Source organism: Arachis ipaensis, chromosome B10 (genome assembly GCF_000816755.2).
Source record: "Arachis ipaensis cultivar K30076 chromosome B10, Araip1.1, whole genome shotgun sequence".
NCBI lineage: Eukaryota > Viridiplantae > Streptophyta > Magnoliopsida > Fabales > Fabaceae > Arachis > Arachis ipaensis.
Window position 1 is genome coordinate 13,769,824 of NC_029794.2, and position 26,140 is coordinate 13,795,963.

The 26,140-nt window shown below is 35.0% G+C and overlaps 4 protein-coding genes and 1 long non-coding RNA gene across 16 annotated transcripts; 1 reads left to right on the top strand and 4 right to left on the bottom strand.

Moving 5' to 3' along the window:
• Window positions 4,428–5,071, bottom strand: LOC110268530. The gene is made up of 4 exons (XR_002356575.1): window positions 4,991–5,071; window positions 4,832–4,917; window positions 4,535–4,625; window positions 4,428–4,454 (listed from the first exon to the last, which is right to left on the bottom strand). It is a non-coding gene; the product is annotated as an uncharacterized LOC110268530 (long non-coding RNA).
• LOC107622774 (malonyl CoA-acyl carrier protein transacylase) lies at window positions 7,691–14,497 on the bottom strand. Of its 11 annotated transcripts, XM_021114142.1 has the most exons (13): window positions 14,306–14,497; window positions 13,256–13,485; window positions 12,858–12,961; window positions 10,721–11,225; window positions 10,535–10,620; window positions 10,347–10,413; window positions 9,620–9,762; window positions 9,274–9,322; window positions 9,036–9,173; window positions 8,852–8,932; window positions 8,595–8,771; window positions 8,435–8,521; window positions 7,692–8,064 (listed from the first exon to the last, which is right to left on the bottom strand). In XM_021114142.1, exons 4-13 carry the CDS (start codon window positions 10,988–10,990, stop codon window positions 8,002–8,004), a joined length of 1,161 nt encoding a protein of 386 aa, XP_020969801.1. In that variant the 5' UTR covers window positions 10,991–11,225; window positions 12,858–12,961; window positions 13,256–13,485; window positions 14,306–14,497; the 3' UTR covers window positions 7,692–8,001. The 11 variants fall into 11 exon arrangements, with proteins under 11 accessions (XP_020969803.1, XP_020969802.1, XP_020969800.1 ...); XM_021114144.1 differs by lacking the exon at window positions 14,306–14,497 and having other exon boundaries at window positions 7,691–8,064; window positions 10,721–11,069; window positions 13,256–13,537; XM_021114143.1 differs by lacking the exon at window positions 14,306–14,497 and having other exon boundaries at window positions 7,691–8,064; window positions 10,721–11,150; window positions 13,256–13,537.
• LOC110268243 (glycine--tRNA ligase, mitochondrial 1-like) lies at window positions 14,587–15,980 on the top strand. Its single transcript, XM_021114149.1, has 2 exons — window positions 14,587–15,338; window positions 15,671–15,980. The coding sequence occupies exons 1-2, from the start codon at window positions 14,969–14,971 to the stop codon at window positions 15,805–15,807; spliced, it is 507 nt and encodes a 168-aa protein (XP_020969808.1). The 5' UTR covers window positions 14,587–14,968; the 3' UTR covers window positions 15,808–15,980.
• Window positions 16,535–18,891, bottom strand: LOC107620176 (glycine--tRNA ligase, mitochondrial 1; the record flags this gene model as incomplete). The annotated part of the gene is given in 9 exon segments (XM_016322381.2): window positions 16,535–16,700; window positions 16,703–16,801; window positions 16,895–17,302; window positions 17,376–17,422; window positions 17,424–17,440; window positions 17,551–17,610; window positions 18,173–18,397; window positions 18,523–18,717; window positions 18,847–18,891. Coding segments are annotated over 9 exon segments (1,173 nt in total), but the record flags the coding sequence as incomplete, so codon positions are not given.
• Window positions 24,116–25,844, bottom strand: LOC107624109 (N-alpha-acetyltransferase MAK3). Of its 2 annotated transcripts, none has more exons than XM_016326569.2 (2): window positions 25,446–25,844; window positions 24,116–24,875 (listed from the first exon to the last, which is right to left on the bottom strand). In XM_016326569.2, exon 2 carries the CDS (start codon window positions 24,821–24,823, stop codon window positions 24,221–24,223), a length of 603 nt encoding a protein of 200 aa, XP_016182055.1. In that variant the 5' UTR covers window positions 24,824–24,875; window positions 25,446–25,844; the 3' UTR covers window positions 24,116–24,220. The 2 variants fall into 2 exon arrangements, with proteins under 2 accessions (XP_016182055.1, XP_016182054.1); XM_016326568.2 differs by having other exon boundaries at window positions 25,387–25,823.

Below are 26,140 nucleotides of genomic sequence, written 5' to 3' on the forward strand. Positions count from 1 at the left end.
ATCAATATCATTTTAAAAATGATATTTAATACTAATTTTAACTTTAAATTATTTCAAATACTATATTAACAAAAAATATATCCAAAATTAATTTCATTGGAATTGCTCTCATTATTCTTTCTCTGACTTGGCTAAAGCAGGCACCCACCCCATGCCATGTCATGCCAAATTGCCATATCCATCCAAGGTCACTGAAAAAAAATTACATGGTTAATTTCGAAAAGCTAAGATCCCTTTTTTCAAATTATACCAAAGTTTAATGCAATTTATGTATAAGTACCATTATATATAATTATTCATGATCTCTATAAAAAAGGAGGTAAGCAAAAAAAAATAAAGAATAAGCTAAGATGCACAACAGCCCTCGTCGATATTATTTTATCACTCAATCTCCCAAATTAAAAATAAAATTAAGCATGTAAAGTGTAACGGTTTAGTGTGTGTTTGGATTGTGGTTTGTTAAACTGGAGTTTGAATAAAAGTGATTTTATAGAATTGATTTTGAGTAGAAGTAAGTTTGTGTAAACATGATTTATGTTTGGCAATTTTTTACCAAAATTGATTTTGATAAAATAACTATAAAAATATATAATGTCAAATAAAATAATTAATAAAAAATATAAATAATAAATAATAAAAAAAGAGTTCATATAGAGAGAAATAATAAGAATTTTATAAAAATGCAATAACATGTATAAAGGATAAAGTTGGTAAAAGAAAAATAAATGTTGAAGGTAGTAGCTAAAAGCACGTTTGTGCAACAGAAAAGTTAGAAATTATTGCTTCTTGTAAACGTGGTTTATGAACAAAATCACTTATGCGTTTGTAGAGAATAAAATTAGCCAAACAAAAAATTGAAGCTTTCAAGAAGCTCTAATGTGCTTTTTTCATTCAAACGTGGTTATTAAACACACCCTTAATTCTCAAAAAAATAGAATTTTTTTCTGAGGAAACGGAATTTTTTCGGAAGTTCAGTGAAACCAGCACCTCTACTGCATTATCATTGAGTAAGCAAGCACCTCTACTGCGTCAGCATTGTATCATCATGAAGCACACACCTCTACTTATGCTAAACAAGCACGTTGACTAAGTCACAAAAAACTCGGTTTTTGAGCCATTTCGGCTAAGAATTTTAAAATTTTGATTTTCGCGGTTAGACTCAGTTTGAGCCGGATTCGAAATAATACATAATATTATTATTTTACTCGCTTTAGTTAAACTTGAGATAAGTTTAATAATATTATAACTGGATTTAAAATCTATGACATGGACTAATGCCGGCACTCTCCGGTGAATTAGCTATGTTAATGCTTTATCATAAATCTTTTATCTCCAAGATAATCAAGTTATTAGTGTCATTTATACTAGTAGTTCATATATTTACCTTTAGAAGTGTAATTACTTGTGTTGTAATACATCTAGTTTTAATAATTATCTTTTTACTGATATTTTCACTTAGTAACTAGGTGACTAAGCACCTAATTGCAACGACCCCCTTTGGTGACTGATGGAAGAATTTTTAACTCGACAAGTACACTGAATCGTATCAAGTAATATCACGGTGAGGAGGTTATCATTTTCACGAGGATTAATTGACTAAACAACAATGATTAATTTATCATTCTAATTAGACAAATCAAAAACAGAAAAGTAGAGAATCCATACATGTAAACAGAGACAAAACAAATAGCAAAGGAGTGAATGAAGATAATAATTGTGAGAATGTTAAGGTTTCAGAGATATTTAAATTTTAGGATTAACACTTCTTGCTATCTACTTTGATCATGCAAAGACGTATTCATGACAAATCTTAAGTAATCAAACTCCAATTTCTTTTAACTTAATTAACCGTCAATTCCTTGATCAATTAACTATGGTAAGAGTTTAAGCACAATTTCTGATTTAAAGCCACACAATTCTTAAAATCCAACCCTAATTGATTTTGTGTCACTTATCGAAATCAGTCTCGGACACTCAAAGAATTATGAGAAGGAGTTTCTAGCCTAATTCCAAAGATTAACTATTCTAAGATAATAGAGGAATTCAATTCAGATTAAAATTATTTTCCAATACATTTTAACTCTTAGGATGGAGAACGAAACTCACTTCTTGAATAAAACATCAATGCATTAACCAAAAGTAGAAAAACAATAATATTAATTCATCAAAGTAAACAGAGCTCCTAACCTTAACAGAAGAGATTAGTTGCTCATGGTATAAAGAAAACAGAATTGTAAAGTGTGGTGTAAGATGTGCTGTGTGATGTGTGTTAATTGTCCCCCTTTGTCCGCGGACAAGTTTTTAAAACCTAAAGAAAACCTAAAATTCAAATTCAAACTAAATCAAAACAGAATCAAATATAATCAAATCAAATCTTTTCTAGTCACACTTAACTAACTAGTCGTCCTTCTTGTATTTGAAATTCAAAACTTGGTGTATTACTTTGTTGAAATCATGGGCTTACAATTTGATCTTAGGTCAACAAAGCAAGCACTTGAAGTTAGAGAGAATGGTGAAGGATTGTTGTAACGACCCAACTTCTAGCATATCATGACCAATGCTAGCCGTCAGGCGCTACTTCATGGCTTTTCTTAGAGACTCTACACCTTATATTAAATATATACATATGAGCCTATAGCGCTAGTCGAGATCATGCGTCAGATATATAGATATAACGAAATAGATAATAGTTAAATAGATAATATATACATGATGCATAGAAAATATAGAAAACATAGTAATATCATACATTTATGTCCGAAGGCTCATTTAGTACATTATAATTCACACCAAGTTATGTCGTTGCTTATTCATAAAAATATTTACAGACTCTATATTTATACTAACAGACATCGATTCACAAGAGTCACTCTAGTCTGGGACCCATTCTAACTTGTTTATATAGGTATTTACAAAAGCATCTAGCCCTCTAAAAATCTATACAAAACGAGGGCAAAGACAACTACTACCACTGCTACTATTATAACTACTGATGGTCATCGATCCCTGGTAGCTGAAGAAACAAGAAAGTACTGTGTGGAAGTAAGAGAAGTCGCTCTGTCCCTCCGGTAATGCTACTGTTGCTAGCTAGTCCCAAGGCTGGAAACTCAAAGAAGATCTCACCGGTTTGCATCTGCGGAATTGAGAAGTAAAGGGTGAGAACCTAAGGTTCCCAGCAGGGTACTACCTATGGGGTTCCGCAGCCTAAGTCTAAGTCTTCGTGCAGTTAGGTCGGTAAGTCACACAAACAAGTACAAGCACAAGTATATATCAAAATAGTAACCAAGAACGGAATACAAGAAGCAGAGACAAAATACAATCACAGGTACAAGTAAGCAATCACAAACATAGTGAGCATCTTTCCTATCTTTTTCTAGTGAATTTGCATTTGAATTGTTAAGTTTAATCAAGATTTAAATACTTTTTAGCCACTATAAATGCTACTTTGAGTTGTGTGTAATTCTATTTATTTCAGGTAGCATTCGAATGGATTTGACGGAGTTTTATAGAAGAAGAGGAAGAAAGTGGATGATGTTGTCAACCTTGACCTCCCTGCACTCTAACGGACATAACTTGAACTATAGATGTTCAATTGATGCGATTCTAGTGGCATTGGAAAGCTAACTTCTAGAGATTTCCAACGATATATAATAGTATACCCTTTCTCTCCATTCTGTATGGTCAAGATGGCGCCTAACTTAGAATTTCCCAAGTTAGGCGCCAGGATCACAAAGCCTTCCACAATGCATGCTGCCAAGGTGGCGCCTAACTTAAAATTTTCCAAGTTTGGTGCCATATGAAAGAAGAAGCTGGGAGTCCCATTAGGCCAAGGCAGCGCCTAACTTCATTTTCCTGAAGTTAGGTGCTAGTTCAAATAGAAACCATAGTCCCCACGCACGATAAGAAGTATTCGAAGATTATTTTAGATTTTGATTAAAACTTTTATTTTAATTACAAATAAGAAAAAATATTATTTAGTTTTAGAAAATATATTTTACATTAATTAGGATTAGATATAAAAGGGAAAAGATTTAGCCCTTCGTGCTCTTCTATTCTCTCTTACCTCATTCCGCACTTTATAGTTTTTCAGAATCCTAGTTTTCTCTCTGAGCCATGAGCAACTAAACATCCACTGTTAAGGTTAGGAGCTCTGTTTATTGTATGGATTGATAGATACTATTACTCTTCTATTTTAATTAGTTTTGATTTTGATTTCAAGAATTTATTTTCGTTCTTCATCTTATGAATTTGGGTGGAACGGAAGTATGACCCTTATTCTAATTGAGTTCTTGTAAACCTTGAAAAAGTAATTTACTTGAACAACAGCTTGAAAACAATTTCTCCTAAATTTAATTTCATTCTGTGAAGCACGTGCAAATGCAAGATCACACCTTTCATTCCAAGGTTTTGCTTCATCATAGTATTTGGACCGAGCATATGTCTTTAAATAGTCTCTATAAACAAAATCCATAAAAATATGTACATTTTTACAAAAATGAAGCACAAATGAATGAATGATAGAATTGATACAAACCTCTAACTTCTCTGTTGAGCTTTCATGTCTCTCAGAAATTGTATTCTCATGTAGTCAAATCCATCCTCATCAACCAAATATCCTTTAGAATCTTAAAATGCTTTTGATAAGAAATATTCATATTTCTTGACAATAATGAAATGGAGTTAACTAAGAATTCTTAATTATGATTGGTATTAAGATGAAATCTAACAAGAAATAGTGAGGTGAATGGTTATGTTCTTGTTAGAATAAAAGAATTTATGCAGCCTCACAGCCAGTGTAGTAGCCTCCTAACATCATAACACAGCAAATCACCTGATACGGAAATGGGAAGAGCACCATAAGCAATTAGCTTCTCCAAAACATGCATTGTAATCTTTCCAGAACCACTCACCACGCATCTGCAGGAAATGACAAATTAGATAAGTATTCTAGAATCAAGAAAGCATTAAATCAGTTTAAGAAAAATCGAACCTTAATCCTTTGAGTTCTTTATTCATGTCAGAAAGCATGAGCTGCGCAAAGAAAACCTGCAGTTGAATCACAAAGTTGTCTGAAACAATAGTTTCAGAGAAAACTATTTTTAATTCTTGATCATAATTAGGAATAATGGATGAGCATGTTATGACCCCCTTCTTTTTTTTCCTTAAAATGATAAGCTGGCAGATCTACATATAAGCAATAAAATATTTCAAATCTTATTAAGAAGCATATGCAGAAATTTGATATAAACTGCGACAAAAGGAACAAACATAACAAAAGGCTAAAATCAGAAACAACGAAGCTGCAGGAGAGCGGTGATAACAACAACTACTACAATGACGGTGCTGGAACGACATCGTCAAGGGCTGAGAGAAAGCAGAAACAGAGACCGAGTGAGAAGGAAGGATACCAGAGGACGGCAGCACTGCTTGTGACGACAGCAGCGGCGATGCTTTGGAGGTCGGCGACGGCACGATAGACGGAGAGAACGGGACACCCAACGAGGCAGTTATGCTCAGGTGGCGTGACGGCGGCGACGGAATGGGGGAGGAGCTACAGAGAATTAGGGTTCAATTTGGGGAAGAAGCAAATATTCAGTTTTTAATATTTTAGTAAATTATACAATTACCCATTTTAGACTATAATTTAATTACAAAATAGCTTAATCATAGTTAACATAATAACCAATTAAAGAGTGACATGTCACAAAGGGTAATATACATGTTATTATAGGAAGGGTAGAGTAGAATTTACCAATATATATATATTATCTGAAAATATTATACATTAGAAAGTTAATAATAATAATAATAATAATAATAATAATAATAATAATAATAATAATAATAATAATAATAATAATTGCACATTAGAAATTTATAGCCAAATTAGGATTCCAATAGATATTTCTATGCGTTTTTGTTTTTCTTTAAAAAAAAGTTTACGGATTTCATCCTTTTCAAACAAGATGTCCAAGAGATTACAAATTTGGGTTGGATCACCTTCCATCCACACTCCTTCACAATAATTAGCTTGTAGTTTTGATGTTATATAGTGCACCTTATTATGTTGTTGGAAAGAAACCACTTTAATAAGCTAATGGGCTTATTTATTTCAAAAATCATAAAAATACTAGTCATTTTGGATCTAATTAATTTGGGTTATCACAAAAAATCCTAATAAAAGCAAAATTCCCAATATTTTTCTAGCCGTATTTATGTCAATGATTTATTGAACTTGGCCAAGTCAACTAATAAACATTATTGTTTCATTTTTGTTATGCAGTTTACACTCATTTTGCTTGTAAGACATCTTTTTGCAGCGCTTACAAGTGGCATGGAAGATTATCCATTTACAATTCTTACTGTAAGTACTTGGTTTCCACCATTATTTATTTATTTTGAAAAGAAACTTAAATAAATATCTGCTTTTTGAATAATGTGTCTAACTTCTTTTTTATTTTTTATTTTTTTAGGTGTTTATATTAAGGGCAAGTGGAATTATTGTGCCCATGTACATAATAATTAGGACAATTGGAGGCGTACATAGTAGTATTCACCGCCACTATCATCAGGTTTCAACAAACCACCTTCATTTCTATTTGGGAAAATAATACAAATAAAATAACCCCCCAAGTCCCTAACTTTGCTTTAGTTTTTGAAATGTGCAATTCAACACATTAAAGTAATCAAATGATGCAACACATTTTTAAAACTTTGGATTCAACTTTGCACATGAAGCAAAGTTCAAGAGTTATCTAAAACATTTCACTTATTACTTAAAACGATACTTTAAGATATTTTAAAGATATTTAGGCATGCAAAAAAACACTTAGAGAATGATTTGTTCTGTGTATTTTAGGATTCTAACGATGATGACACATCGACAATATCTGATGAAGATGATGAAGAAAATGAGACAAGCCAGGATGAAAGATTTAGGATATTCATAGTTATAGTTGACATGGTATGCTTTAATTGTATCGGAGCATTGTGCTAATGCTCTTGTCAAATTGCAATGTTTTGGTGTGCCACAAATTCTTTATTATAATAAAAAGAATGAAACTTAGATATAAATGCAATTTATCTGCTGCCATAGTATTTTAGGGTGTGTTTGTTTGAGGTGAAAATGGGAGAAAGAAAAAGGAAGAAAAAGAAATTGGAAGAAAAATAGTTATTTTTTTTTGTTTGGTTGAGAAGAGAAATGGGAGAAATAAAAATCCACTTAATTTTTTTTCTTTCCTTTCTATTTCCTTCCAACCAAACTGAATCAAGTTTTATCCTAGTGTAAAAGAAAAATATTAAGTATCAATATTTTTAGTGTAAAAAAATTTATTTAGTATTAGTTCAAAATATATGCCAAAAAATGTTAATCACTTAATATTTCTCTATTTAAACTTAGGATTTAGCTTAAAGACACATATTAACGTTATCAATTTTAAAAAAATATACGTAAAATAATACAATATTTAAATTTCCAATACATTTATTATTTATTTATTAAAATAAAAATTTAAGAACTTCTATTAGTAATAATCTTTTTTTAACTTGTCAATCGAATGAATTTTCTAAGAAGTAAAAAAAAAATATTGTCACCAAAGCATTTTCTTTACTCTCCACCTAACCATCCAATCCTCAACTATGATCTTACTAACCAATGGTTGATCCAATCGAACTGGGAAGCTTAAAAAAAGGAACACCAACTATGACAACGTTTATTAGGTACATATCTTTTAATAAATAAACCCATTATTCAACAGTCCAACACGTTCATCATGATAGTGTCAATTCTTGAAAGTTAAAACTAAAACTGAACTTTAAAATTGGCATTCAAATCCAACTGTAGCTAATCTATGTTTACAAAATTCCCAAGCTCCATGTTCTCTTGATTTGGGGATGCAACCTTTTCTCCCACATTGTACGAGACAAAATGTTGGTTTACTATTGGGTTGATTGGAATTTGGAAGTCACAGAAGAAGCAAGGTTTCACTGCCTTCTCACTTCTCAGGCACCTATATTCTCAATATCAGCACCTTTGTCCACTCTCTTGATAATACCAGCAATTACCTGAGAAGAGAACAACAAAACAAATGTTAGCAGAATTATAAAAATCAGGTTTAGTTGTACTTTAATTCCAGTCCTTCACATCATGTGAACTTTCCTAAATATGGAATTTTGATGCTCTAAATTTTGTTAAATGTGTTATTTTTGTTAATTTCTGGGAAAAGAACCAACATGGTTAATCCACACATTTAGAAAAATTCAAAACTCAAAAGGTTGATTTTCACATTTTTAAAATCCAGTGGCTTAAGTGGACATCGTGTGGTCATGGAGATTAAGTGTACTTAACCCTAAGAACTGCAGGAAAATGCTAATACCGGTCCCCCAATTGCAATATTTGTTTACCATAACAGTATTTGTTATCTATGTATCCTACCTTTCCAGGTCCTAGTTCATAACTTTTCTTCAGCCCCTTGTTTAGAAGAGTCTTCACTGTTGTTTCCCATTGAACAGGGGAAGTAACCTGCAAATTGTAGTATAGAATGCAATTATTTCCCGTTCATGTATTTCTGCATGATGGAGTTTCAGCAGCATACCTGACGTGCCAATATCTTCTTGATAGTCTCGGGATCTGCATGTGGTTGTGCATCCACATTGGAGATGACTGGTATTCTTGGTGTTCTGATTTCTGTTGCTGCCAATGCTGCTTCCAACCTTGACACAGCTGGTTCCATAAAACTAGTGTGGAATGCACCGGCAACAGCTAAGCGAACCTGCAGAATAGAGTGAAAGGCATTAAAACTTTTTAGGAAAGTTAGCATTGGAAAGATAAGATTTGTGGATATGTTCATACAGTCATTCGAGCCTTGAAAGACTTTGCCTTAGATTCCAGCACTTCTACTCCTTTTAAGCCCCCCGAGACAGCATAGTTACCCTAAGAAAACAAAAAAACATCAAAAAGAAGCTAGTGATGAGAAATTTAGACACTAAATTTTGTCTGCTAAGCTTGTTAAAAATCAGATCCATAAGAACCTTACAGGACAAAGGTAATTGGCAATTTGAACCTTCTCAGCTTCGGGTACTTCCTGATTCGCCGCATCACACAATTGTTGGACCTTCTCTGAGTCCAGTCCTATGACACTAACCATGGCACTTTTAGCAGCATCAGCAGCATCCTAGATAAAGGGAGGAAGTTATTTCTGTGAATAAAAATTACGAGCTTCTATCCAAACAAGTTGATGCAAGTCAGACAAGAAATTGGAACACATTGTTTACCTGCATGGCTTCTCCCCTCAATTTGACCAACTTAAGTCCATCTTCAAAGCTTACAATTCAAATAAATACATGGGTTGATAGCAAGTCAATTAAAGAACAAAGTTGAACTCCAAACAAAATCGTACTTTATTGATGGTTCATAAATAATGGTTCTACCAGATGGTACTTTTATGACAGAATAGGTCACCATGACCAAAAAGAAGGGGCATATATGTCGTACTTGCTATTCCTTTGGTTTTACAGTGATTTCTTGATACATGAGGAATAATATGAAGAAAAGGGGGCCATAAGGGGAAAGCATTACAAAATCCAGTTATATATTAATTACTAATACTTGGCAAATCACCTGAAAGCCCCAGCAAAAGCAAGAGCAGTGTATTCTCCCAAACTTAGACCACACGTAACATCAACAGAATCAATAATCTGTTGTCCTCCATCTCTTGCACGAAGTAGCTCCACAGCAGCGAGACTTGTGACATAAATAGCAGGCTGAAGAAGTAGAAAAAAATTGGTAAACATTATGCCCATGTAAATCTTTATATGCGACAAAAATAAACATGAAGAACAGACTGGTGGATAACTATGTATGGACTCACTAATATAATACCATAATCATAAAAGATCTCTATTAAAGGCGAATTTGTTTATTACTTCACTAATTCTTTTATTTTATTCTTGAATATAAATAAAGACACGATGAGGAGGAGAAAAATTCTTGGTGGGATTTGACCCAGGAATGAATTAACTGCCAAAGATATTTAGTATTTGCACATTATAAAAAGGTTGAATGAAATACACATGCTGGAGACACAAGTTAACAACAGCAACCTGTGAATTGACTGTAAAAATATCCATCCAACCAAAACTAATTACCCTCCGCATGACAAGCAATCATTTAACTAAAGTTGCCTAGCTCAATTATTTGCACATAAACCAACTCCATAATACTCCACTAATTATTTTAACGATAAAACTAAGATGAATGTACCCTATATTCTAAATTCATGTTCAATAGATTGTTAAAAAAACAACCACCACTACCCAAAAAGAAGTAAAAAGATTTACCACTTTACCTGACTAAGAACAGTTGAATCTAACTTATCCTTTGGGCCATTGATGCATATATCAAGAAGATCATACCTGAAGGCAGAGAATACACAATATCAGTTACAACAAGGAACCCAGAATCATAGAATTTAAATAAATAAATAAAAAGACAAACATGAGAAAATAGTTAATATAAAACGAAATCAGCAACTACCCCAATATCTCATTTGCCTTCTTATACAGAACAGCAGCAGCAGGCACATTCTGAGCTTCTTTTCCCATTCCAACGGCTTGTGCACCCTGTAATCACATTAATACAGAAATTCATACATCGAATAAACAAAATATATTATATTCATAAAAATGAAATAAAAAATGCGGATCAGAATTGTCTGTTTACCTGACCGGGGAAAAGAAAAGCATTGGAGGGTTTGTAATCGGAGAAGGGAGCATCGTTGAGAACGGAGACCTGAGATCCGGAAGCGACGCTCATGAAAACCCTAGATCGAAGGAGGGGAAGGTTGAAGGTTCTAGAATGTGCATTTGATGGGGAAGAAGGAAAGTTGTTGAGAGAGAGAGAAGGGAGAGTGAGGGAAGAAGAAGAAGCCATAGCTGAGAAGGAAGAATGTGAGGTTCGGATAAGAGGGGAATGGTGAAGCAAAGCTTGCATTCGGTTGCAGAAATAAGAAAATATGTTGCTTGGGGGTATTGTAGTGAGACGGAGATTTCAAAGATGTTGGATTGTTCCTCTTCAAAACCAAAGAAACCACAAACCAGGGTGTCAATCTCTCAATTACTTCACTCCCTAGTCCCTACCAATGTTCTGAAAACTGGACCGGTCATCAAACCGTTTTAGTTACTGGTTCACTGGTTCATTGGTTCAACTGGTCTAACCAGTGGTTCAACTAAAAAAACCGTTTTAGAATAAAATAATAAATAAATTACAAAAGACCAAAGATGAGGGTACTCCAAGAACTCCTATTAGATGCAACAGCATTCAACATTATCACATGTTCTCACACACATACAAAGCCTTAACTCAAAGAACAACCATAGCAAGTGACTTGGAAAGAAAATGTAGACACCGAAACAATCACAAGCATACACAACATGTGAATATTTTTATAGCAAACATAATAATAAAATAACTCTTCTAATGCGTCTCCGAAAATATCCCAAATCAAGAAAACTACATAATCTGATCCACTTGATTCAGAAAGCTACATATATTAGAAAAATTAAGAATCAACAACCGAAAAAACCGTTTTATAATAAAATAATAAATAAAATATAAATAAACACATTAAAACATAATTATAGTCTAATATAAACTTTAAAATATCATCCATACTTAAAAATTACCAGCAATCCAATAACAATATAATCCAGTTACAATATCACAACATCCCACTCCAACCCAATAATCTCAACAAACAACAATCAACAATTATTATTACAAAAATTCTCAACTTCTAATATGTCTATGATCTTATGAGGGAATCAATTACAATAATTTAGATAAACTATGTTTATCTTTCTAAATTCCCTAAGCTAGATTTACTATATATATAGGGTTTATGGTTAATATATATAAAATTGCAAAGATATTTAGATTCAATCTTATTAGTCATTTGGTATTTTCATGAGATCAGCTTGACTTATTCCGTTGGATAACTTTTAGTAAAGTATAAATCCAAGTCAATATATGGAAATGCAAACCAAAAACTGAATGTTTGCAAAACATTTCATTGATCAAATGCTGAAATGCGGTGATATCAAATAACAGCCAGCAAGCATCGCAAAGCAAACAATCATATTCATCTTGGAATGACACAACACAACACAACCCTACCCTAATCATTTAATCAATCAATGCTTCAAAAATTAATCATGCTTCAAAATTTGTTACAATAAAAAATAAAACCATAAAAAGATGTACTATATCTTCTACATTCCAATCAAAGAAAATACCTAATATGTTATTTTTCAAAGGAAAAAATAGAAAATAAATGAGAGAAAGAGCAAGAGACTATTCCATGCCACTGTTTCACAGTAACTTCACAACTGTTTTATTTGCAAAACAAAGTCATTCACAACATGAACTAATACTAGAAAGAAAATGAAAACTTTCATGGCCAACTAGATAGAATTGCTTGCATATTTAGAAAAGAGTAATCACCCAAATTTTGGTTCAAAAGAAACAATTTGGTTTTCAAAAGTATATACATTGTTCTATCCGACATATCTCTAACAGAAAAGAAAAGAATAAACTACTCTACTTACTAGTTACTACCATATGTCACAAAATTTGATACCTTCTATCTACCAATATGCAACAATACAAAGGCTATGGGATCAAAGGCATACAGATCACTACGACTTAGTGAGGAATATGAAAGAATATATTCACACATCAACAAACAAAAATTACTAGGATCAACAAACAAAATTTCGATACCCAATTTAAAAAAGAAACTAAAAAGTTAATTCCTAAAGTGGGTCACAAGATTTACATCCTTAATCATCACAGGACCAACCTCAGAGAGAAGGTCCAAGCATGGTGGTAGAATCTCTTTGGAAGCATGGATTGAGCCATACTAAACCAATAGGAGCAGTTTTAACATGGCAGGAGCAGTTTTACCTGGCAGGTTTTCATCTTCCACTCAGTGAACAATTTATTAAATCAACCACAGCAAAACACAATATAATAATCAAAAGGTAGAGAACAACACCAAAACAATAATTTATCAAATTAACAAGTTAATAAGATCAACTAAAACTGAAAATCAAAATAACAAGAACAATTACAATTTTAAACTACAGCAAACCAACAACAAAATAAGAACTAGAAAACATACTAACCATGAAAACAACAATAAAAAAAACAATAACTGAATAATTAATACAAGAAAGAACAAGAAGGAAAAAAAATCACCCTAGGATGGAGCAGTTCTGAAATTCAAACAGTACAGGGAGAGGGAGGAGCTTTAAATCGCGACGGAGATGGCTGAACGGAGGCAGAACAATGGCGGAACGGTGGCTGAAAGGCGGCGGAACAGAGGCTCGAACACACGGCGTAGAGGACTGAACAGAGGGCTAAGCAGCTCGAACAAGGGTTGGCCAAAAAGGGCAGAACATGGGTTGGCCAAAAACCAGAGGCAGAAGCTTGGCCAAAAAGGAGGCGGATGCGGCGAACAAGGGCGACGTTGCGCCAAATCAGTAACATAGGCAGTGCAAATTTAAAATTTAAAAGTTATTATCAATTTAAAATTTATCATCAAATACAATCAGTGAGCAAAGCCAATCAATCAAGCACTGACTGAGCATTCTGTTCTGATTCTGTGACTGGGAAGCAAGAAATTCAAGTTACAGCAACAAATTTAACAAATCCTAATAAAGTCCCGAATTACAGCAAAAAGGCAAATTTATTGATTACCAATTCAGCAACACGCAAAAATACAGGGATAAGGGAAATCTGAAAAAGAGAGAACACTAAACCAAAACATTAACCAATAATCACAAAACACTAAACCTTCACTCAGCAATTACAAACAAAGCCAGCAATTACAAACATTAGCACATTATAAAACATTCCAAAACACTAAACCTTCACCCAGCAAAACCAGCAACTACAAACAAAGTCATCAGTAAATTTGGTCAAAAAAATTAAGAGCCATCAGCAACTAACAGAGCCATCGAGCCATCAGTAACAGAGCCATCTGTAACAGAGCAAAGAATTGAAAGCAACAGACTAACAGAGCCATCAAGCCATCAATAAATTTGAAAAAAAATTTTACAGCCATCAGCAACCAGCAAATACAAGACAGATCCATCAGCAGCAGGCAATTACAATTTACAAAACATTACAAGAAAAATGGAACAAAAATTGAACAACAATTTCAGAACTTCAAACGAAGAAGAAGACCGAACATTCAGAAATTAAAAGGAAGAAACGGAGGCGAAGAATGAAAGCAGAGCCACTAACCTGGGTTCCGTGCCGAGAAGCCAGCGAAGATGAAAACGACGTGCCGAGCTACCTGGGGAAGAGGAAGATGAAAACGACGTGCCAGTGAAGATGAAAACGACACGGGGAAGAGGAAGCAGCGGCAGCGCTGAGGACTCGGGGACGGCGGCGGTGATGAAGGGCTAGGGTTTTGCTTTGCTTCAGAGGTCTCCAGCACGAATGATTGGGGGAAGAAGAGGAGGGGCTGTTAGGTTCACGAATGGTTCTGCTTTTTTTTTTTTTGCTGCTTGTGTTTTTTTTTTTTCCCAAAAAAACAAAACGACCTTGTTTTATTCGAACCGGCCGGTTCAACGGTTTTCAAGCGGTTTTTTTCTCCAGCGGTTCTATGTAGTAGATCGGATCAGTTTTCAGAACCATGGTCCCTACTCAGTACTAACTAAACTATTGCAGAATTTTAAAAACCGAACCGGACCGGTCAGTTGGATCAGTTGGTTCTCTACTGTTTTTTATTCTGAATTTTTTTTTTCTGTTATGATTCCTTGCTGTATTGTTAATTTGTTAGTGCTACTGCTTCTTAGCTAATGCTTCTGCGTTTGCGTTTGCGTTTGCGTTTGCGTGGTTCAACCTCCTCAGCTGCTACTTCATTCCAACTCACATAACACTCACTCTTCTCTTCAACTTCTTATGCAATGGCTGCCACTGAAGAATCGCTCCGCAAGGCCCTCACCGAAAAGCAATCTGCCGTCGAGGCTCAGGGAAATGTTGTCACGTGCACTCAAGGCCGCCGCAGCACCCAAGTCTGACATCGATGCCGCCGTCCAGTCACTCAACGCACTCAAGCTTGAGAAGAACGATGTCGAGCGCCAGCTCCAGTCAATCCTCTCCGCCGACGGTGGACTAAGCAGGGAGGCATTCCGTCAGGCAGCTGTCAACACGCTCGAGCGCCGCCTTTTCTACATCCCATCGTTCAAGATCTACCGCGGTGTGGCTGGCCTCTATGACTACGGCCCTCCCGGATGCGCTGTCAAGTCCAATGTTCTCGCCTTCTGGCGCCAAGGATCCACAATTTGTTCAATAACTGATTTGATTTAATTGAAAACTTAGGGCTTTCGAATTTCGGTTTTGGTTATGGAATTTGCATGTTGTGTATTGTAGAAGGAATTGAGTGAGACTTGAGTTATTTCACTTATTTGAGATTGCTGATTGGCACATGCATGTGGTTACAAAGTTAATCGGTATGGTTACGATATTAGCTTTGTTACTTGAGCTTTCAGATGATTAAGTTCTCGCACGCTTAAAATGGAAATAGAAATGGATGTGCTTATGGTTTCATTGTTAAGTTGAGAGGTTTAGGTTTTGTGGGTGTTGTTTTACTTTGTATTTGGAAGCATTTTGTTCTTGAGGAGAATATGTTGGAAGTTGACTGCCCCTACGTGACACCTGAGGTTGTCCTCAAGGCTTCAGGTCATGTGGATAAGTTTACGGACCTCATGGTTAAGGATGAGAAGACGGGGACATGTTAGTATGTTACCATGCCGACCACTTGCTCAAGGACTTTTGCAATAAGAAGCTGCAGAATTTTGGTTTACTTTGTGGTTGCTAGGATTTAGAAAAAAAATTCAATTGGGGGTTTCGAAGGATTTCTACCGGGCGATTGATGGAACCCTTTGGGCCTTTCTTATGGCCCAAAAAAAAATAGAAATTTAAAAAAAAAACCCTACTGCCAAAGAGCCTTAGCGTAAAATCGGTTTACATAATTGTTCTTGCTGAGATTGGCTGGTGTATAACTCGTCCGCCGGTGAATACTTGTAAGTTCTCCGTCAAGATGAGGTATACGTCGGCAATGAGAGAACAAGGGGGTGGATACCTGCAAAAGACACTCCGACGCTCAAGTTAGTAAGTGTTTAAGAGGTATAAGAATAATTCTATGAATATAGAATGTAAGACATGAAATAGAAGTTATCATGTGTGTGTAATAATTCTATAAATATAGAATGTAAGACATGATATAAAACTTATAGAACTTATCATGTTGCCCCTTGAGATTAGATATAGAAGGTTCCTTTTATAGGCATAGAATTGATGAATGATATTCATGTTATGACCGTTTGGTCATTAAGATTGAAATGATGGTCATTAAGTCGGTAATGAAGGTGTCGGTTACAAGCAAAGAATAAATGATAATTAACGCCGAATTATAACTCATAATGCACAATAAAGACCGAGTTATAAGGTGATGAATCAATAATAATTATCAATTTTTTTTTTAAATGAATAATTCCTTGCGTAGTTGCGTTTACATGAGATATTAGAGAATGGAACAATGAAAGGAGTGAAACTCATTCTTCGGTGGAAGCGGAGGAGTGATGGGGAAAAGTTGACCACACATCTTGCCATGTCTTGTGGCCTTCAGTCTGTCCCTCTCCCGAATAGTTACTGAAGATGTTGAATCTACCGTGATTGCCAACGGCACACCAAGTTCATTTGTTCTTGCATACCGTTTTCCTATTGATGTACCTGTTAATATTTTTTACATTAGTCTTAAGCATGTGAACGACGATATAACTTGTATGGTGTCAATCTTATTAGAACTTCTATTTATTGACTGACCCGTAATGTCAATCTTATTTGATATACCCGCAACAGTCGATGACTTAGAAATGTATTTAGCAACATCTTCATACTATTTATTCTGGACCAGAGGGAAAACTGTGCACTTAATAGGAGCCAAAACTGCAGGGAACCGAAATACATTTAACTGTTCATCCCCAGCTTTACTTGGCCTCATGTAGAAAGAATGCTCAAAGAGACAATAAATAATCCGTCCAATTCCAAAGGATGGTTCAATCACGGATGGTGTAAAAACTCGTTGGTGCTCCTTCTTTTTCTCCTTCTGAATAGTTACCATTTTGTTTGTAACAGTCACAGTTTTACCAAGTGTACAAACTTCAAAGTTCACCTCCCTTTTTGATTCAAGACCAGCCTTCATATTCAAAGCTTCTTTCTCCTTCATCGCTTGCAGAAAAAATTGACGTGTCATAAGTAACCCCAGTAGCTGTTAAAAAGTGTCACCATATTAAAGGCATTACCTCAAGTGCTTCAACCTCATTCTTCTGACTCCCCTTGAATGCCAGACCCTGGTGTTATAACCAATTTCTGGCATCATACATAAACCATATCAACTAATGGGTACCACAGATTTTAGTGTTGCATATCAAGTTTCAGGGACTAGTATATATATAAACACTACTAATGTTAAAACGTACCTCCACTTCCTTAGACTCTGAAAATTTTTCATGAGCCACCAATGGAACCCCACTTTTATCCTGAAATATCAAATAAAAAGTTACAACGAGAATGAAACAAAAACAAACCACAGGCGTATAATAATATGCTAAAAGATTTATTTAGTGATCATGATATTACAACAAAGGGTAAAATATAGTATACAGTATGACCCGTTAAGTATAGCCACTTCTAAACTTACTGCCCTTCCAGCTTTTTGCGATCATTAAAGCCCCATGTAAGTTGTTTCAAAGTTGAAAGTTCTGCTTTATTAATTAAATGCACAGCAAGCACTAGATAGTCAAAAACGAAACTTCAATAGTAGAATAAGTGATAGATCAAACAGTTTATCGTATAATGGTAAAACAAAGGGGGAAAATGACTTTTTCAATGACAAAAATGTATTTTACTCAACAATATGCCAACGTCAACAAAAGCACATGAATTGTAGTTATAGTATACACTCAAATTTCCTTAATCTTGTAGTTAACATACACAATTTGAATTGTACCAACCACCAAAGTTGCCATCCTATTAATCTATTAGAACTGTATCTTGGTTTAAAATGATATCACTCAGAGAATGTTACTTAATGGTCATTACCGAGTGAGCATGCAAATCATATGCAGACCTATCTGCAATGCCAACACACTCAATCGAACCGTAGGAGCACTCAATCTCAGCATCCCAGCAGTCAGCAGCATAATGGGCCATTTCATTAGCAAGGTGTTGCCTAAATCGTAACCGGTCTTTGTCTATACCAAGACGTGTCAAGAAAAGATATACTCTACCGATGAAATAACCAAGAGTCTCATTGTTGACAATTCTCTGATAATAAAATAATAATAATAATAAAGAATTGGAAAAAAGAATCATAAAACATAATAGAAGATGACTGAAAATCAGGGCAGAAGAAAACAAGAAAGCTTGAACTCATCATAGCTCAAACTGACCTTTGACAAAGCTTCACCGAGGCGAATTCTCTTTGCGGATTGACCAGACATTTGTTCTTCCCTTAGGAACATTAAAAATTCCAATTCAGCAACCTCTTTGTACTTTGGATGAGATTTATCTTCTGGATCAACAAAGTGCTCAATTTCTGCCAATGTAAATTCACGGACTCTAAGAAGGCCTTGTCGGGGAGATATCTACACATAGACAACAATCAAGAATAAGAAAAGGTTATAAACCTGTCATCACATTAAAGAATAATGTAACAAGTTCAAAGAGAAACATCTAGGCGTTTGTAAAGCAAAAACAAGGCAACAATTACCAACCTCATTTCTGAATGCCTGCCCGATTTGGGCTGCAGCAAATGGGAGTTAGCCTTGTGGCACGTTTTTGTATGTGGCCGCTAATGTATTTGTCTAGGTGTCTTTGTCGAGCTAACCGCTCTAATAAATCTTTGGCGATCACACACTCATCTGTAGCGTGTCATGCTTTTGGTGAAAGGTGCAATATTTGGATTTATCCAAGTTTTTTGTGTCCTGATAATTGTCGACCTTTCGGGGAGGCTTGATGAGCTTCGAATTTAGGATCTCCTTGATTATGTCTTCTCTTTTTGTATTAAACTGTGTATATGAGTCATAGCAAAGAGTTAGCTTGAAGGCCTTCTTGTTGTCCCGAGCTTTATCCTCGTATTTGCTGCTGTGAGTTTTCTCTTATTTTCAAGCTTGGCGGAGTTCCACAATCTCCATTTGAACTTTAGCCTTCTCATGGAACTCGGCCAATGTTTTTGGCTTTGCAACCGTGATCGTTTCTTGGAATTTGCCTGGTCGAAGTTCGCTTTTGATAGCGCGCAGATGCACTTTGGGGTGAAGGTCTGGTATAGTAATTGCTACCTTTGTAAAACGAGTAATATAGTTTTTCAGGCTTTCATTCTATCCTTGCTTGATTGTGTTTAAATAATTGGAGTCATGTAAACAGATAGAAGATGCAGCGAAATGATCCTCAAAAAGTTTTGCTAAATCCTAAAAACGAGAAATAGAATCTGCAGGAAAAGAACAAAATCAATCAAGTGCAGGACCGTCTAAATAAATAGGAAAACAATGACACAAAACAAGGTCAGAAGCATCGTTTACTATCATTATAGATCAAAATTTCTTGACGTGCTTTCTTGGATCGCCCAACCCATCATAATGGGTTAAGCTGGTAGGCGGAGTAAACCTCTTGGGCATTTGAAAGTTCATGACATCTACAGTGAACGGACCAACATCATCGTCCGGTTGATTCTCTTCATCGGCTCGCCGACCTTCTTCATGTTGCTGGGTTTCAGAGACATGTGTTGGGTTAGATTCGTGCTCTCATTATGATCGTCATTATTTTCAATCCGAGCATTAGTCAACTCGGCTATTTGGTTTGCCATTCTTTGATTCTCTTCCGCCATGTGCTGATTAGCCTGTTGTAACTCAGTCATCATTCGAAGTAGTTCAGAGGGTGTGGGAGGTAGGGGTGTGCATGGGTCGGATGAAACCGGATTTGATGTGACCCAGACCCGACCCAAAATATATACCGGGCCTATTTATTAGACCCGAACCCAGCCCTAGACCCGATGAAACCTATACACTTTCGGGCCACGATTATATCGGGTAAAAACCGGGTGAAAACCAGGCCGTTAACATTACATTACCTTGATACCTTCTTATAAGCTAGCATGTGACAATATCCAAATTTCCAATACACCAACCATTATTTGACATGGTAAAATTCACTTAGAAAAATATAATAAGAACCAACTCTTCTCTAAAATTAAAGCATAACCATAATCAATACTAATATTGTCTAATAACACCAAATATTTAAATCAATATAAATAACATAATATTATGCATTAGTCTAAAATCTTATGCATTTTAAACATAAAACATTAACTTATAGTCTTATAATAACTAATAACACAAAATATTAATTGTGTATGATGACCGGGCCACCGGGCCGACTTCGGGTGACCCGAGCCATAGCCCAGACCCAACCCAAAATAATGACCGTGTCTATTTTTGAGACCCTTACCCGGCCCTAAACCCGGTGAAATCACACCAAAATAGCCTCTAAAGTGTTCGGAATCGGGCCGAGTCTTCGGATCGGGCTGGGCCATGCACACCCCTAGTGGGAGGTGGTTGAGCAGCCATAGGTGGATGGAAAAATTTTGAGGACTAGGAAAGAAGGAAGCTATGAAGCACGGACACTTCGCTGAGTTATCGTATCCGCGTGTCGGACACATTTCAGACACGACACTCACTGACACTCGTCCGACACGCGTGACTGCTGTGTCCAGCCGTGTCTTAATAAAAAATAAAAAATTCTTTTCCGAACACGCCTGGACACACCTAAATACCATTACGTGTCCGCGTGTCCACAAATAAGTATACATATGAATATTAAATAAAAAATATTAAAATAATTAAAATCATGACCTATTAGTGCACATATGAGATAATTTGAAAAATACAATAAGACGCATAGTTTAAAATTTGGTAATATTAATTATAAAAATTTATTAATTATAGACATCATATGTATGAAATTATGAATATTATGAGTACAAAATTATGGATGTTATTAATATGAAATTATCGATGTTATGTATATGAATTTATGGATGTTATGGGTAAATTTATCAATTGAATAAATTAATTTAAGAATTTGACATTTTTTCAAATTCAATTATGAAAAAATTTAAAAACATCTGTGTTAATTTGATAGTTACTTATGTAATAACTAAAAAATAATGTGTGTATGGATGTAACATCTAATAAACATGAATTTAATTTTTAGATATTAGTTGTATGTAATTATGGCTGTTATGTATATGAACTTATGAATGTTATGTGTATGAACTTTGTTAGTACAGTATAATTATAGATGCACATAAAAAAAATTAAATCAATTTATTACCATATCTCATTAAAGTTAGTGTTGTTTTTCATATTCTCGAAAATTATTTGACGGACAATAATCTCATCGGGTGAGTTTTCTGTTGTTCAAATTATTTTTCAACTCATTGTAAATTTCCTTAGCCTATGCCAATTGTGCTTGTAATTAAAATAGAGTTGTGATTTTTAGCTGGAAAGAATAAACAACTTTCATGATCCAGATTAACAATGAAAAATCTATTAAACCAAGCTTTCACATTTTTCAACGTTTGCAATAATAATAAATGAATTAAAGAAAATAAAAATAAATTACAATTAAAATTATTTAGTGAATATTATTATTATTTTTAATTATTATTAGTTATTATTGTATTCTTAAATCTAAGATTTGAACCTCTCTCCAAAGATGACATTCCTTTGGTGGCTATTTATTAAGCATGAGAGAGAAAATCATATGACATTAACATTCAAATTATAAAAGAAAATATTAAATAGTGATTATAATAATGTCTAATAATTAGGAATATGATATTATAATTAATATCAGTAATAAGTGGGGCTGATAAGTAGATTGATAAGAGAATGAAATAAAAAATCAAAATATTATTAAGTTATATAAATGAAATAAATTATGAAAAATTTTGGCTAAGTATGACTAATTTTCTGTTACCAAACTTTTTCCAATATTTAATTTCAATTTTGTCGTTGCAAAATCTATTTCATCCTACATTTAAAAATCCCAAATAATAACAGTAGGTAACACCCGTTAATTAAACCGTTATTCAGACTCTTACGTTAATTATACGTTATAACACCTAAATTATATTAAATTTATCCAAAGGGGAAAAAAGGGATAAAGTTGTTAAACAGTTAAAGGCGTAGGGCAATTTACCTAAATAAATAAATTTTGAATTTTGAAATGGAGAGTGGAGAGAGCGGGGGAGAGTCTTCGAGGGTGGCACATAGCGAGGTAGCCGGCCATGCCGGCGAGAGCAATAAGGGGGAGAGTGGAGGTGGGCATGCATCAGGTGAAAAGGAGGGAATTAAAGGAGACAATAACAAGATTCAAGGTCAGCGGATATCATTCAGAGATAAAGTTGTGGGTGCCTCAACAAGGAGAGCTTTGGAAGTTGCTGATTCTCTTGATGGGGATAAGATGGCTAAAGTAGTTGGTAAGCAAGGCGATTCGGAGATACCAACTGTGACGTTCACTGAAGAAGCAAAGGAGATATTGGCAGAGCCCTACAAAGATGCCATCGTGATCAAAGTTCTTGGAAAAAACTTTAGCTATACGGCGATCACGCACAGGCTTAAAGGAGTCTGGAGAACCAAAGGAGGATATGATCATTGTCCCCTACTTATCCGATGTCAAGGAGTTCCTATCAAGAAAGGAAACCGGCCTTTTAGATTCCAAGCGGCATGGGCAACGCATCCTGATTACAAGGCCATTGTTCAAAAATCTTGGAATAGTACATACTTTGGCATCCATAGGAAGTTGTTGGGGGTTCAAGAAGCTTCGTTGGAATTCAACTCTACGGTCTTTGGCAATATTTTTATTAAAAAGAGGGAATTGGAGGCTTATTTGAATTATATTCAACGAAAAATGGAGGCTGACGATGATCCGATTTTGAAACACAAAGAGGAAGAATTGAGAGCTGAGTATAATCTAGTTTTGGCCCAGGAAGAATTGCTTTGGTACCAGAAGTCAAGAGATCAATGGGTTCGGTATGGTGATAGAAATACTAGCTTTTTCCATATGCAAACCATCATTAGAAGAAAATCTAACAAGGTTCATGGGTTGCTGGTCAGTGATGGGTCCTGGTCTGATGATCCGGAAGTTTTGCAAAGAGAGGTCGTTCATTTTTTCAAAAATATTTTTTGCTCTACTGAGCCTGTTGAGGTTAATTGCATGGGAGAAATTCCTATGCCATCTCTTAGCCAAGATGCTTGTGATAATTTGTCTAAACCAGTAACAATGTTGGAGGTTAAAGAAGCTCTGGATAATATGAGCTCGTTCAAAGCTCCTGGCCCGGATGGTTTTCAAGTTTTTTTCTTCAAGGAATATTGGGATGTGGTGGGTCATGAGGTGTGGCGTACTGTTCAGAAAGCATTCTTAGGGGAGACTTTAAGCCATTCTTTGCTGGAAACTTTGATTGTTCTTATCCCTAAATGCGATCCTCCAACTAGATTGAAGGATCATCCCACATTAACGTTTCGTCGCCTCAAAAACCGAAAAAGAAAAATCCTCCCTACTCTTCCAAACTGAACTGGCTGCACTAAACCATTTTAACGTTTCATTAACGTTAAAATACGCCATACAAATCTGCGTATATATTGCCTTTGCAAAATATATATTTTGGTTCAATACATGTCCTCTTAAATATTTGCTTAATACAAAATCAAGAGGTAGAACTTGATGAATATGACTTGAGCGAGATTGATACTAAACCTCGCATGAGTGCATCGTTGAAGTGGTAAATTCCTATATTCAAGGTAGAAAATAAAGGTTTTGATAATCAATTTGTTCCATGTTTCACAACAAAGGCATCCCACCGCATATTATTTAACAGAATATAACATAATTCTATAGTTTTTTCTTTTACCATATTCATATATTGTATAATCACTAATACTAATAGCATTATATTAATCTTTACATGGTAATATAAGTAGAGTTGAGCCAATAAAAAATCTTGGTATCTAATTAATTGTACAGCAATATGCTCAAGAAGGGTTTATGATTCTTTACAAACACTCAAACAGCACTGAAGGAACCAAATCATTGTTCAAATGCTGAATTATCATGATCACTTGGTATATGACTACTACCATATTTATCAGACATCACAGGCAGAGATGGGTGCAGCTCCGGCCGAGGGAATCGCAGTTTGAGCCGGAAAGCATCGACTCCATTCAAATAATAATGGAAGAGCCTCTTAGCCCTAATAAAGCCAAGGCGACCATAGAGTGCCAATGCTCCTTTGTTTGTAACTTCTGATTCCAGAGTAACTTCTTCACAACCAGATTCCATCATCACCTTAATAGACCGAGTAACAAGTTCTGTAGCAATGCCTTTTCCTCTATAGGGCTTGATCACAACCAACATGGCAATGTATCCTCTGGAAATGTTTCGATGGTCGCCCATCTTACAAACCACCGTGCCGACACATTTACCCTTGTGGAATGCCAGGAAAGAGAGTTGAGGCCAGAGATATACAAAGTAACGATAGGTGAATATGGAGTACGGCTCGCTGAGTTCTTGGTCGACTAGGTTCATGATAAGGGGGAGGTGGTGCTCGCCACCATAACTAACATACTCAATCTCCGATGCATCACAATCCACTTTCTTGATTTCTAAGCCTTCTTTGGTGCTTGTTTCCATGGTGTCTCTTCTTTGTACTCCTTGTTTTAGTCTTGGCTATTGCTTTGATATTCTTTTTGCATTGGAATACAATTGTAACATTTAGAGCTAAACCCTTAAATTAACTCTTCAAAGGTGTGAAACATCGTTTATTCAAGATCCATGACATCAATTTAGTAATCAAAAGACTAAGTTTCATTTAAAAGAACCCAAACATCTTTACTGCTTTGAACAAATTCTTTCAAGGTTGACGTTAATTAACAAGCTTATCATGAAAGTTTTCAAACAATTAATAGCAACGATTTTTTATTAAAATAAATGAAGCATAAAAAGATCCAATAATCAATCACAAAGAATATGCCACACAATGAATCATAGAACAAGACTTTAATGATGGATATAGTTTCATAATACAAGCATTAGAAGTAAACCAGTTCTCAGAGAAAGATTAGAGCTACCTAAAAGCTAAAATCCAACTGAAATTGGAACTAAAAATAAAATCTAACTCAAATTGAACAAATCTCAATAACGAAGATTTGAAGTAGCATACAGAGAAGAAAAAATGAAAAATTAAGAAAAAAAACCTGGACAAATCAACGAAGGAAGAAGCAACGATATTATATGTGGATCGGCAATCGATTACCGGCGAAGAAACCACTACGGTGATCGGCGATGTGGCAACGTGCGAGATGCGAGGTATCTGAAGCAAGGGAGATAAACCCTAACAATGAACAAAAAAAGTTAGGGTTCATGGGCTGGCCCAATTATGCAAACAAAAACTAGGAGTATGGATAATAAGACCCATTCGACCAAAACTCCAAAAAAATTGCGTAAAACTTAGAAGCTCTCAGGTCAGGAGTTCCTGGAAAACTCAGCGGGTGTCTTCGTCGGAGAAAGAAAGAAGGCAAAATGGAAGGAAATCGGATGAAGAAGAAGGAGTATCCAGACGCAGAGCCTGGGGGGTAGTTTCAAGGAGTGTTTCGAATTTGAGAGTGACTTCGGCGGGGTGTTGCCGGGTCTTTAGGTTCTGTTCCGGTATGGATCGGGCCTGTCCGGCCCATACCTCGACCAAAAAGTCGTTTCTTACTTCTAATTTTTTTAAGTATTCTACATGTTAATTAGCTCATACTTTTTACATAAACTAAATTAGGTTAAAGTTTTAAATATGTAAATAGAAGACTCTAGTATTAATATAATTAGTTCAATAATGATTTATATATATACATTAATATTATATGTTGTAATATGTATATATATGTAAAGATAGAAAGAAGTATTAAAAGTAAAGAGAGAGAGAATTGCATTTGTTTTTATTACTGTAAAGAGAGAGAGAAAGGG

Excerpts from the sequence above, each read along its gene's own strand:
- LOC110268243 (XM_021114149.1), top strand. The coding sequence starts at position 14,969 with ATGCAATGGCTGCCACTGAAGAATCGCTCCGCAAGGCCCTCACCGAAA. Across the intron at positions 15,339-15,670 it reads TGTTCTCGCCTTCTGGCGCC|AGCATTTTGTTCTTGAGGAG; the intron begins AAGGATCCACAA and ends TTTGTATTTGGA.
- LOC107622774 (XM_021114148.1), bottom strand. The coding sequence starts at position 10,990 with ATGCAAGCTTTGCTTCACCATTCCCCTCTTATCCGAACCTCACATTCT. Across the intron at positions 10,621-10,720 it reads CTTTTCTTTTCCCCGGTCAG|GGTGCACAAGCCGTTGGAAT; the intron begins GTAAACAGACAA and ends ATGTGATTACAG. Across the intron at positions 10,414-10,534 it reads AAGGCAAATGAGATATTGGG|GTATGATCTTCTTGATATAT; the intron begins GTAGTTGCTGAT and ends CTCTGCCTTCAG.
- LOC107624109 (XM_016326569.2), bottom strand. The coding sequence starts at position 24,823 with ATGGAAACAAGCACCAAAGAAGGCTTAGAAATCAAGAAAGTGGATTGT.